Source organism: Coptis chinensis, chromosome 2 (assembly GCF_015680905.1).
Source record: "Coptis chinensis isolate HL-2020 chromosome 2, ASM1568090v1, whole genome shotgun sequence".
In the NCBI taxonomy this organism is placed as follows: domain Eukaryota; kingdom Viridiplantae; phylum Streptophyta; class Magnoliopsida; order Ranunculales; family Ranunculaceae; genus Coptis; species Coptis chinensis.
The window spans coordinates 244176-256429 of NC_141457.1; the positions used below are offsets into that span (position 1 = coordinate 244176).

At 35.9% G+C, this 12254-nt stretch overlaps 1 protein-coding gene across 5 annotated transcripts; it reads right to left on the reverse strand.

Annotated features, from left to right (window-relative positions):
* Window positions 1–248: 248 nt before the first annotated feature.
* Window positions 249–11291, reverse strand: LOC147514215 (putative 3,4-dihydroxy-2-butanone kinase). Of its 5 annotated transcripts, none has more exons than XM_086581640.1 (20): window positions 11008–11291; window positions 10843–10916; window positions 10703–10757; window positions 10463–10575; window positions 10271–10318; window positions 9255–9326; window positions 9073–9162; window positions 6927–7100; window positions 6483–6566; window positions 4198–4253; window positions 3227–3357; window positions 3045–3137; window positions 2846–2910; window positions 2074–2217; window positions 1946–1989; window positions 1386–1469; window positions 1179–1252; window positions 985–1097; window positions 801–896; window positions 249–540 (listed from the first exon to the last, which is right to left on the reverse strand). In XM_086581640.1, exons 1-20 carry the CDS (start codon window positions 11048–11050, stop codon window positions 376–378), a joined length of 1818 nt encoding a protein of 605 aa, XP_086437766.1. In that variant the 5' UTR covers window positions 11051–11291; the 3' UTR covers window positions 249–375. The 5 variants fall into 5 exon arrangements, with proteins under 5 accessions (XP_086437766.1, XP_086437767.1, XP_086437768.1 ...); XM_086581641.1 differs by having other exon boundaries at window positions 249–589; XM_086581642.1 differs by lacking the exon at window positions 3045–3137.
* Between the last annotated feature and the right edge of the window lie 963 nt (window positions 11292–12254).

The following is a 12254-nucleotide window of genomic DNA, read 5'->3' on the forward strand; positions in this document are numbered from 1 at the left end:
TGGGGGGGGGGGGGGTATTTTGATGCTGACCTCGGACACGCCCGCCATGACGACGTCCTATCCGGGTACCTTCCATTTTCGCCATAATGTCATGCAGCATCAGACAATTGAGTTCAGTCGAACACATTTTAATGACAATCTGAGGCAGAAGCATCTGACCTATTGCATCTAAAAGCAGTAAGCAGAATATTTAGCAACTTTTCTAAACCATGCAGAAAATTAGCCAACCCACTTATCAGGAAACTATATAGCACTAATATGTAATAAATTCATTATAAATCTTTTATTAAATGTACAAATTATTCTTAGGAGCTTGCTCTCTCAGTTTACACACAATGCATAAGTGGTAAAGCGGAGAACCTGACAGCTGTGCAATTATGTGCTAATTTGACTTTGTAACACTGTCACAGTAGCGAAATGTAAGGGTGGAAGGAAAACGGTGTGTAGCATAAGAATACGCCTTCGCCTATGTCTGGTACTGCTCTTTGACTGCCAGAGCTGCAGCTCTATACCATGCTGCCACAGCCATGGCTCCAGGATCTGGTACAGAAGCAAGGATTTCAGGAGAAATGTAAGAGGAACGGCCAGCCTACAAACGCACAGTTGCAAGTTACTTTGGAGATCATATGGTTTACATGAGGTCTATCAACATCAGAATACATGATGATACATGTCCACAAAATGACCACCATAGAGAAGGATACTCGTGCCCATGTAATTTTACTACAATTTTAATCTTAAGCATATGGTCTTCACTATAACTCAAAAGATGAATAAGCCAATCCAAAAGGGATGATCACCTGTGCATGCATATTTTTCGTTGATTCTGCACCACTCAATGCCGCTTCCGATGAAAGAACAAAAGCAGCTGAAGGTTTATCTCCTGCAGCCAACCTCTGTTCAAGAATATAAGTTAGACAAGCCAGTATAAAGACTGAAACATGTCAACGACCAAAAGAAAGAAACATGGTTAGCAATGGAGACCTCTTGAAGAACTGTTGATGCTGGAATAAGAGCATCCAACAACGTGCGATAACCTGCTCTTGCTCCACCGTATTTACTAATAGCAGCAATGGATTCTTCCAGTGCATCAGCCCCTGGAGAGAGAGAGAGAGAGAGAGTTGTATGATGAAAGTCCAAAGAATTAAACAGATGTTTTGACAGCAATGGATTCTTACATTGTTTGGATGTTACCAATGATTGATTGCTTTCTTTCAAACTTGCAGAAGCAGCTTTACAAAATATCTCATATCTTTTCATAGAGAAAGATGGAGAGAAGGATTAATTCAATATATGAGATCCTAACAACAGCAAATAATAGTGGGAAGTGTTCCTAGAAGCATGGGATTCAGTTTGATTAATTATGAAGATGGTATATACCATACATGATCCCACTTGTCCCTCCCATAACCCTTTTGATAGAAGTTCCAATTTGGTTTACTGTTTCCGCTGCATCATTCAGAGGATAGCTGTGAAGAAGAAGAAGAAGAGATTAAGATATTGACTCTACGCTGCCAAATATAATTACAAAACCAACTGCACCCATTTGAACCACAAAATATGATTACCTGCCAAATATAATTACCCATGTGGGACTAAACATCTTAACAATAACTATGCTGGTAGATTATTCCTTAGTTTTATAGTAACACTAGTTTAAATCGTATGCACCATGTGTCCGTGTGCCCAACACGAGTGTCCGGGTGTCTTCGTCCGACAAGGATTTTTTTTAAGAGCATAAAGTGTCCATGTTACATATCTTTATAAAGAAATTTTACTTATATCTAAGGCACCTTACCATGAGCATCCCAATCCTATTTCAAAAATAATAATTTTCAAAACTAACTTGACCACAGCTTAGAAATTTTGCAATAGTGGGTGGTTAAAAAGGCAAGGGTAAAGCACTTGGATCCTCCAAAGTTTAATAACCAGAGAAGTAACTTACTAATTCCTCATGTCTTCCAGAACAGCTGTTGCACCTCTAAACATCTGTACAATTTCATGTATTCAGCTCACTATTACAAAAAATGCATCAAGTGAACCAAATCAATATTGCTCAAGAAATTAACTTACAGTTGAACCACAATCACCATCACCGACTTTGCCATCCCAGTCATTCAAACTATCCTTCAGATTAATAAGTGCACTTGCTGCAGCTTCAATAACAACCTCAAGAATATGGCCTTGTTCACTCAGCTCTTGTGGACGAATCGAGACCTAATACACAGCACAAATTAATGACAATGTTCGACTCAAGAATCCTTTTTCTTCTTTTCTCGGAATAGCTAGTGAAACGGAAAAGTAAATATGAGAGAGAATTTTGCTGGTTATCCATTTTAGGGTCTTCGTTAAATTTTTAAGACTCGTTATTCACTGTAAATCAGATGAGGCAATTTCTAGACCCTTGAGAATCTTAACCATCCTCAGAACTGGACTGGAGACTGAACTTGTCTTGTAAATGAATCTTGATCGTCACACTGACCCCATTTTACAGATCTACAGAATCTAACCAATTGTTTTCTACAGGTAAAAATGGAACATGAACCAAATCATCACTTTATCACAAAAAAATATAAGGCTGTGCGCCTGTGCTTATATCTAATCTAGGCAGGTCTTTCTAATATTAGCTTTCTCATATAACACAGAACATTCATGGCATTGTATGAGCATTAACACAAATGAGAAAAGTACATGGTGGGTTGTTACGATACTAAAATAGTTTGCAACAATTTCTTTCAGTTGCATAAAATAGGAGATTGTAAAATGAAAACTTTAACATGTGAATGTGCTTTACCAAGAGATAGTTAATCCCACTTCTCTTAACAAAAAAATTCTCCTAAGTTACCTCATCATTCTTTGTGGAACGTGAGATTGGAATAGGAACAGGAAGCTTAGTAGGCGGACGATCTCCTGCAGCACAATTGGAAAGAATATAAAAGTGAGGAATTAGTGCAATTGATCTATAAATTAAAGCAGAAGTAAGACTTGATGGGGATGGTAATATATTGGAGCCGATAGAACATAGTTTATTTCCAGCCTCCTACCCTCAACAGAAACAGGCCAATACGGAGCCCTAGTAGGGGCATCCAGACGCTGTAAAATGGCTTCATCTGCCCTCATAATAGATATAGAAAATCCTGCAAATTAGCTATAGGTGAGCGGTTCACTTGTTCAGAAACATATGTACACACACCCAAAACTCCTGTTTCAAATTTTGATTACTGACCAGCCATATCAAGAGACGTCATGAATGATCCAGTGTAAACTCTATCAACAGCCAGCCCATGTTCCACTTGCAGTTTCGGAACCGTTTTTCCTGCCGCAATCATTAGCTCCATTATGGGTGTGGCACCTAATCTGCATTTGGCAAGCACTGACCTATCATAAGCTACCTACAATGACAAGCTTCCCTCCTTTACAAGATTACAGTGTCCCAATTATCAATAAAGTTATGAAACCACAAATTCCTATGTGTGCTGTGGAATATTTAAGAAAGGGGACCTGAAGTTTGAAAAAATATGTTGTGTGCATGCATGGAATAGAGATAAATTGGTGAATTCATTCCGTTTGCCCCCTCAAATTGAATCTTTGATATGTGTTGTAGCTAACATTACTGTTGCCTGCATTTTACCCTGCTGACTTATATATAATTGGTTAATCTCAATATGCTACTCCAACTTTTTCTCTCTAAAATTTGTGAGTCAAACGTGAGAACTGTAATTCCTATGTTTTAGTTAGAAACTTGAAATTTAGAACCAATGATGCAGTGCATGGATTAAAGACCAATTATATTTATTGTCTTACTAGTATTCTAATTAAATTAGTAATAGGTTATTAGAGTTTCCTATTTGTTTTAGATCTAGATTACTTAGCAAGGTTTCTATTTTGGAGTCCAACTGGTAATGTGCCTTGCAAGCAAGATTAATGTCGAATCTGCTCAAGAAGTGTGTGATTTGAGAGAGTTCAACATACTCCACACGTATAAAGTGTGTCGGAAGTACTAGGCATGCAGACAGTGACTATTATCATCTCAAACATAAATTCACAATTGACACAAAGACTATAGATGACAAATGCCAAATGACAAAAATTAATTAATTCCACACTCAACAAGAATCCATAATAGAGTACTTGTGTGCAGTAACAATTTGACCAAAAGAATACAAAACCAGCCAAGAAACGATTAAAAAGGCTCACCCATTAATCATCACAATGACCCTATTCCCTCGTGTAATTGGGACATAGTTAGTTTCCTGCAATAAATGTAATAGAAATTAATTGACATAGTAACTATCTTTATGTCAAAACATACATGTAAAAGAAACTAATCGGATATGATCTGTGAAAGAGTTCAACGATTTCACTTTCGTGGCAAACTTCCACAAGAAAATATTTTCTTTTTAAGTGGGCTAGGGAAGAGTTGCAATACTTCGAGGGCGTGTGATGCACCGCATTGAAAGATCAAGCTAGTGATCTTGCATTAACTGTCAGCGTCATTGTAAGAAAACTAAGAAAAAAAACACAGGAGTTCTAGGACAAAGTTTCTAGGTTTATAACCCTTACTTGAAGCCTAAATTAGGTTTAATTAGTAATCTTATTTAGGCTATTTCAAATACTAGGGTAACTGTTACAATCATAGTTAGCAATTCGTAATGCGGCAAAAATTTGATACAAAAAGTATTCGAATAAAATTCGAGCGTCGACAAGAATTCGTTTTTTCAATTCGGATTAAAAAAAACGGAAACTGCAAAAGTTCAGTTCGTGAGTAATTCGAGTATAGTACGAAGCTAAAAGTAAAAAATCCGACAGTAGAGTTATAGTGAAAATTTGACAAATGGTACCCATTGTTGCCTCAAATTGACATGAAAAAAGAGTAATCAAATCAAAATTATCAATTCCATTACACAATTAAAACCCGTCTAACGAAAATGTCATTCAAAGAAAAATAGAAAAGACAAATTATAATTTCTAAACAAAAAACTTCCTATGCAATTATCACATAGAACCAAGTAGGTTGTCAAACATCAAGAGTAGGAACACTTGCACTTTGGTTCTTCTTCTTCAATGTTGGTGGGAAGTGGGAAGGATGTGTTAATTTGACAAAAAAGAGAAATAAAAAATCTTCCTATTAAGTTCTCTGATTTCTCTCAAGTGATTGATCTTCTCAAGCAATAAATGTAAAGTTTCCCACCCCATTTTCCCACGCACCATATTTAGTTTCCCCACTTTTTGACCTTCCTTTTTAGTTCCAGTTATTACTCATTCTTTAATTCTATTATAATGAATCCCCTTTTTTTAGGATTTCAATTAATACGGGATTATTATTCGAAAGAATACTTAATGCATGCCGAATTCACGAATTAATCCGTATCATTCAAAAATTCGGTCTTATTAAACGTTTGCCGATTTAAACGATATATGCGCGAATTATTCGCCGAATTACTAACTATGGTTACAACAAATTACATGTTCCTAATACAATTAGATTTGCTTTTAGCTTAGGTGTCTACTTTATTTTGTGGAGGATTATAAATAACCATGTAGACCTTTGGCCAAATTAGAAATGACAATTGAGAACTAATACTCTTAAACTTTTGGAGTATCCAACTTGGTAACGGGCAGAAATGTCGTTGGAACTATAACTATTTGCAAGGCTTTATTACCCCATGAGGGATTACACTAAAATCTCAACGCGTCCTCTCTCGTGTGGGCAGTATTTAAGCCTAACATATGGACCTATATACTTGGGTGACGTGGAGTAAACGGCCTTATGGGACAAATACTATAGCATAATCTAATACCATCTTAGACTTTGGAGCATCCAACTCAACCAATTGCAATGAGTGGAGCCGCCAAATGAACTATATACCACTGTGCAAGGCTTTAATTATCTCATGTGGGATTATACTAACATCTCAACAAATACATTTATTTTGAGTGACACATTTTTACCTGTTATTCTAATTTGAAAAACTCATATTCTTTGTTGAACAAGAAGGTGGTGGAACCTAAAAATCATTACAGATTTTGGAGGTTCCAACATCAAATCTTTGTGCATTCGTCTGCATCAATGAGTCATTGGTTATAAGTAATAACTTATGACTTGCGAAATATGACTTATTGTGTTGATTTGATTGGTTAAATGAATAGTAAGCTTTTCATCCAATATGATTTAGTTAGAGATAACTCCCCATTACTAGTTGCAATTAGGGATGACTCCTTCTCCCCCCCCCCAATCTTCAACTCGTAGCAACTTGAGGGGGGATCATTTAAATTAGTTAGAGCATAAGTGAATACCAAAACAAGAAAGTGGCTCTTTAACATAGATGAAAAATACAGGCTCGTGGATAGCAAACCATCTACAGTTAATATGACTACATTAAATGGCAAAAAAATTCCTTACAGACTTGCGTATAGGAAGACCCGTATGTTTAATGCTTTGCATGTGCTTGTGTATGTACGTGTTCTCTGTTGACACATACCTTAGACAGAATCTGCTCAAGAACATGGGAAACAACAGTATCCACAGGAAGCAGGTCAACCACCGCAGCGCCAGGCTCTCCATGCTGGAAGTAAATGTATGTTAAATATCAGTGAGTTGCACAAACGGGGAGAAGAAACCGTTGACATATATGAATCAGTAACAATGACATTAGAAGATAAATCGAACATATAAACGACAAATTGATGAACGCAACGAAAGATATCATCAAGTGAGATAATAATTCAAACAAACCTGATCAAATAATATTGTTATACTTACTTAAATGTATATTTTTATTTCATTTAATGTATATTTTTTTCTACTTAATGTACTTGCCTTAGCGTAAGTTAAAAAAATCTAGAAGAAGTTTAAAGACTTTTTTAGAACAAATAAACATTAATGGCTTTAAAGATGAAAGAGAAATGGTAAGTGCTTAACCTACAATTCCAAGACCAAGTTCCATCTTTCCTGGACCCAAACGATCTGAAGATATTTGGCCTGGCAATGTGCAAACAGACAATGCAATGCCCATTGTTCCAACTGTTTCAGATGCAATCTTTGCTTCCGCAGTAACATCAGCAAGAGGAAGTCCAGCTGCTGCTGCAGCCCCAGCAACCTATTATTTCCCATGTGATAAGTAGCAGTAGCAATTAAAGAATTGAAACAAAAAATAAAATAAAATATTTAATGAGAAGGACTAGGAGACTATGTTGAGCGGACGCGGACGCAGCGACTCGATTATATGACATATCTTAAAAGTAGGACTCGAACGCGGAAAAGGACACGGTAATTAAATGATATTTGTACTTTTATTGTATAAGTTAAATATAAGTTAAACATTAGAAACTCATTCATATGTATCATAATTCATAAATTTAAAACTATTCAAGATAAACAGCCACAAGATTAAGTTACATAGTTCTTAATCAATTTTTAAAAGTGTGTCAAAAGTCTTAACAAAGCAAGAACCAGATAAAATTGAGACTTTTAACCTTTTTTTTATTTATTTTCCTTTTTGAGTCAAATATCCGCAACCTGACCATGTTGACCGTGTCCTGGCCCGTGTCCAGTTAAGTTGACCACGTCTGTTCCCACGTCCAACGCAGACGTCGGACACAGCCCACCGACAGCTGCGCCCGTGCTTCATAGCTAGCAGCGCAGTTTGTAGCACGCATCCTCCACTACCTTTGTATGATTTATTTTTCATATTAGATTAAAAAAAAAATTGTATAGGTCATCTCCCTGGTGGGAACATCTTATTAACAAAAAATCAATCTTTAAATCATCTTGTAGGGTGGGCGGTGGGGGGTGTTATATAAAATTTTGCATAAAAAGTGTTGTGAAAGGAACCTACTCCATATATATATATATGAAAGCGCACAATGTGTGAAAGGCATATCTTATTTTTAAAAGCACGTGAATGTGTGTAAGGAATGTTGAGGGGCAATTCCGAAAAAACGCATAAAATTTGTACACCTAAGGCGAGACTGTAAGGGAATTGACGCGTAAGCCTCAATGTCCACAAAAACACACTTAAAAGAATCCAGAGAAAATATTAAAAGCAAAACTATGACATACAAAATAATGACAGACAACAAAATAGGGAATCTGTAGGCATTCAGTTTAAGAAGATGATTTATCCCTTGACCCAAGGATCTTAACTTCTTGTGAACTATCAAAACTTTCTAGACAATGTTTTTATTTAGATTTTCAGGTACCAACAAGTCAACAACTTTAAGTTGTATGGAAAGTCAGAAAATTTCTGAGTAATGTTTCAACTAAACTTAGAATTAATCCTGGTTTTGGTCATGACATAAATGTGCTGAAATCAAGATTAAAGACATTGCGTACATTGCAAATGGTAGTTTCTGGCTTTCTGCATACGTTAAAAATAATAATAATAATAATAATAAAACCCTCTAATTCTCTAATTGAGAACCTATGAAGCACGGACACTCCTCTAAGGGTAGCGTATCCGTGTTGGACACATATCCGACACCGACACTCCCCAATACGCCTCCGACACGTGTCAGAAACTCGATTTGGAGTGTTGGATTTATTAATTAATTTATAGAATTTCCAACACTCCATGGACACGCTAGGGACACACGGGGGACACTTCTACATTTTACTCTAAATTTTAAAAAAGTGATTAAAATACTTAAAAGAATACATGACTTGGAAGGGATTTTATTTCACTTTTGAAATAAGGAGGCACAATGCACAACTGCACACTTTTGATGATTACCTAGTCCTTTTTAAGTCTTTATATATATTTGTTAGGAATCTTCTGTAATTGTTATTTCTTTTGTTGGCATTAGCTTGCATTTTTGGACATGTATATTGTTGTTTAATCTTTTAGAGTTAGACATGTTCAAAACTAGTTTTCATATTTTGATTTAAACTTAGTGGAGAGGGTTAAATTTCATGACGTATCCATATATATATCATTTTTCTTTAACGTGTCCATGATGTATCTGTGTCCTACTTTTTTGAATGATGTTGTGTCCGCGTATCCGTGTCGTGTCATATCCGTGTCGGTGTCCGTGCTTCATAGTTGAAAACAAGGAAATAAATGCACAAGATACCTTGTGAACAAAAATCGTCCCAGCCAAACCTCTCCGTCCAGCTATACCTCTTGGTGGTGGAAGAGCACAATCATCTCCAACAATAACCATCTGTATGATGCAAATATCATCTTCTCTGATTGAATTGGTCAACCATAATCATAAAGACAGACTAGCAAATGTATTCATATTTCATATTATACCTCGATTTTATAACCTTCAGATTTGGCTTGCTCAGCAGCCAAACCAAAATTCAACCGATCGCCAGTATAATTCTGAAATTCCCTCAAAATAGATAGGTAAAACAACACTTAGATACAACACATGGTTGGTACTATTTTACCCTATTCAGCACAATGATGGTAACAACAAATATGTAATCATTAATATGATGTGAAGTCATAAAAGACTTTGTTTATGCCAACAATAAGCAATTAAACCAACTTGCAAAGATTTTGTTTAATGAATATGTAATATTTCATAGGATATTGTTAAGCAGCTGACCAATATTTCTTGAAAACTGGAGTTATCAAGGAATGGAAAGTCAATTACTTAACATTCCAGCACGCTTCCAAAGTCCAACATTCTCGTTGGCCCACTCTATCGACACTGACCCGATGGTAGCCCATGTGATAGGAAGCCGTCTTGGATCCTGGCTATATAGAATCGACTTCCACTTACTAATGCCAAGACCTTTTAAGTTAAAACCTCACACCCATAGTTAGGCAGGCTTTGGACATGGGACTTTGGGTAACGTAAGTGGGGACAATATCGACATGTGGTAGGGTCATTATAGCCCATCTCTTTTACCAGCTCCGCGCACCTATCAGTATTCAATGACTTGGCACCCTATTTTTTTTATTTTCTACCCAGAGCATTTTAATCCCAAAGTTCGAACCCAGAATGTGGTATTAGCTCCGATACCAAATTTTAAGCAACTGAGCAATGAACCTTGAAAACCCAAGTAGTCAAGAAATAGAAGGTCGTTTACTTAACCAGAATCCTAACAGACATCAAGTGATAAAATAAATTTTGTTTATGAAACCAATAAACTATTAGACTACCTTTACAATGACTTTTATTATGCAAAAAATAAACACTTTTGACTTCCTAATGATAGTAGTAGAAAAGAACACGGAAGAAAAGGTGAAAATATGTGCAGAAACATAAGAGAAGCCAAGATAGCTGAAGTATCTTCATTCATTAAGAATTAGACTACCTTGACAATGAGAAGACAGCCATTAGGACCCGTCACGGCTCGGATACCCTAAAGTGAACAGAGCTAGCAATCAATTTCTAAACAGAAATTAACGAAAATATGAACAGAAGTATTGATATGTTTTTTTTTTTTTCATATCAACTTATAGACAATAAATAAATAAAAGCAAACAGCGTAACAAATAAATCATACAGCAAGAATTGAATCAACTGGGGGAGAGGTGAAGACATCTCCGCATATAGCTGCAGCTAGCATTCCTTCCCCCACAAATCCAGCATGAGCAGGTTCATGCCCACTTCCACCCCCTATGTTCAAAAGCATATCATTGTTCGAAATTGAAACAGTTAATTTCATGCGTACTCAACAATCATGAACAGCTTGAAAGCCATCGAGTTGTTGAACAAATACTAACATTACGAAAGGTTTGATTACCTGAGATAACCGCAACTTTGTCATGAGATATGTCTGCACGTAATACAACTTTAACCTACACCACATCACAGAAAAATAAAAGCAGTCTTTAAAGTATAAATTAATAGTAGGCTCTAAAGGAAAAAGTCCAACTGACAGACCTGAGGGAATCCATCCAAGTAGAGCAGTCCAGGGTAAGTTTCCACTAGACCCTCAATGAATTCGGTTACCACATCTGCCAAGGAGAAAATTAACATAAATGTAGAGTTGAAGGATGATTTTGGTCATAATATATACAACTGGAAAAACAAATGTCAAATTCTAACCATTTGGATCACCCATTAACTTCTTGCCTTGAAACGCCGCCATACTGAAGATCGATTCGGGGAAATCAATGTTGTTAGTTACTTACGTAAATAAATTATTTTTCGGTTGGCTCGAATTCGGACTTCCTCCTCCTCTTTCTTTTCTTATAATAATAGAATAAACCCAGCTTAAGGAGAAATCCGTAAATGCCCCTGATCTTAAAACGAATTAACAAAGGCAAGGACTATGGCAAAGTCCGGTTCTTAGTAGATATTCCCGGTTCCGGTTCTTCATTTCAGTTCTTAAGAGATTCATTATTTACACACATTTTTTATTGGTCTTATTAAAAAAAATGTACTAAAAATACAAAAATACCACACGAACGAGTCGCTTTTTAAATATTGATATAAATAATTATTTTATTCAATAATAAGTTAAATAAAACCATATATTTCAGGTTGTAAACTATATTTTTATATTATTTATAACATTAAATGCTATGAAAAATACATATTATACTAATAAATGAAATTTAGTAATATATAAATGAACGTTTTGACTTTTTATATTATTTATTTTAATATATTTTTTATGTTAAAATTACGATAACGTTCGGTTCCTGTCCAGTTCCGATTCTAGTCCGATATTTTTGTTTAAAACACCATTTAGTTCCGGTTCTATATGGTTCGGTTTTTTTAGTACCCGTTTTAAAACGGTTCCTAAAAATAGAAACCGAAACCATAATTTTTTCTATAGTTCCAGTTCCGGTTAAATAGTACTTATCGACACCTTAGCATACCTAAATAAAATCTAATAAAAATGAATAGTGTGGGCCCTCAAAAACAACTCTAATCTTTAGATCTAACTAACTTATGACATGGCAAGGCTTATGGGGTGTGGGCAGGATAATAAGGGGCAACAATAGTAGTGGATCATTATTGTAGTCAGCAAATGCTATTGGACTTTTTGGTGGACGGTTGGGTTATTTTAATTGGGCTTCTGCTGGGCGGGCTTCGGTTGGGTTTTTTAGTGTCGTACGACACAAGCTATATATTAATTTATTACAAATTTGTCATTGACCTAAAAACACATGTTTTGTGTTGGGCACCCTATAATGGGGGTGCAAATAGTATAAGGTGTAGAGTTTACATCTCCAACAACTCTTTTCCAGTGGAATTGTATACCGTAGTTAATAGGCTAGTTGTTAACAGATGGGGTGGGGAATTCCCCATCCGGTTATTAGTTAATAAAAATCTTGGGTGACACT

What these genes read in the sequence shown, in the direction of transcription:
- LOC147514215 (XM_086581639.1), bottom strand. Translation starts at nt 11,050, where the DNA reads ATGGCGGCGTTTCAAGGCAAGAAGTTAATGGGTGATCCAAATG. An exon ending in GTTAATGGGTGATCCAAATG is followed by an intron (nt 10,917 to 11,007) that starts GTTAGAATTTGA and finishes TCTCCTTGGCAG; the next exon opens with ATGTGGTAACCGAATTCATT. An exon ending in ATGGTGATTGTGGTTCAACT is followed by an intron (nt 1,990 to 2,073) that starts GTAAGTTAATTT and finishes GAAATTGTACAG; the next exon opens with ATGTTTAGAGGTGCAACAGC.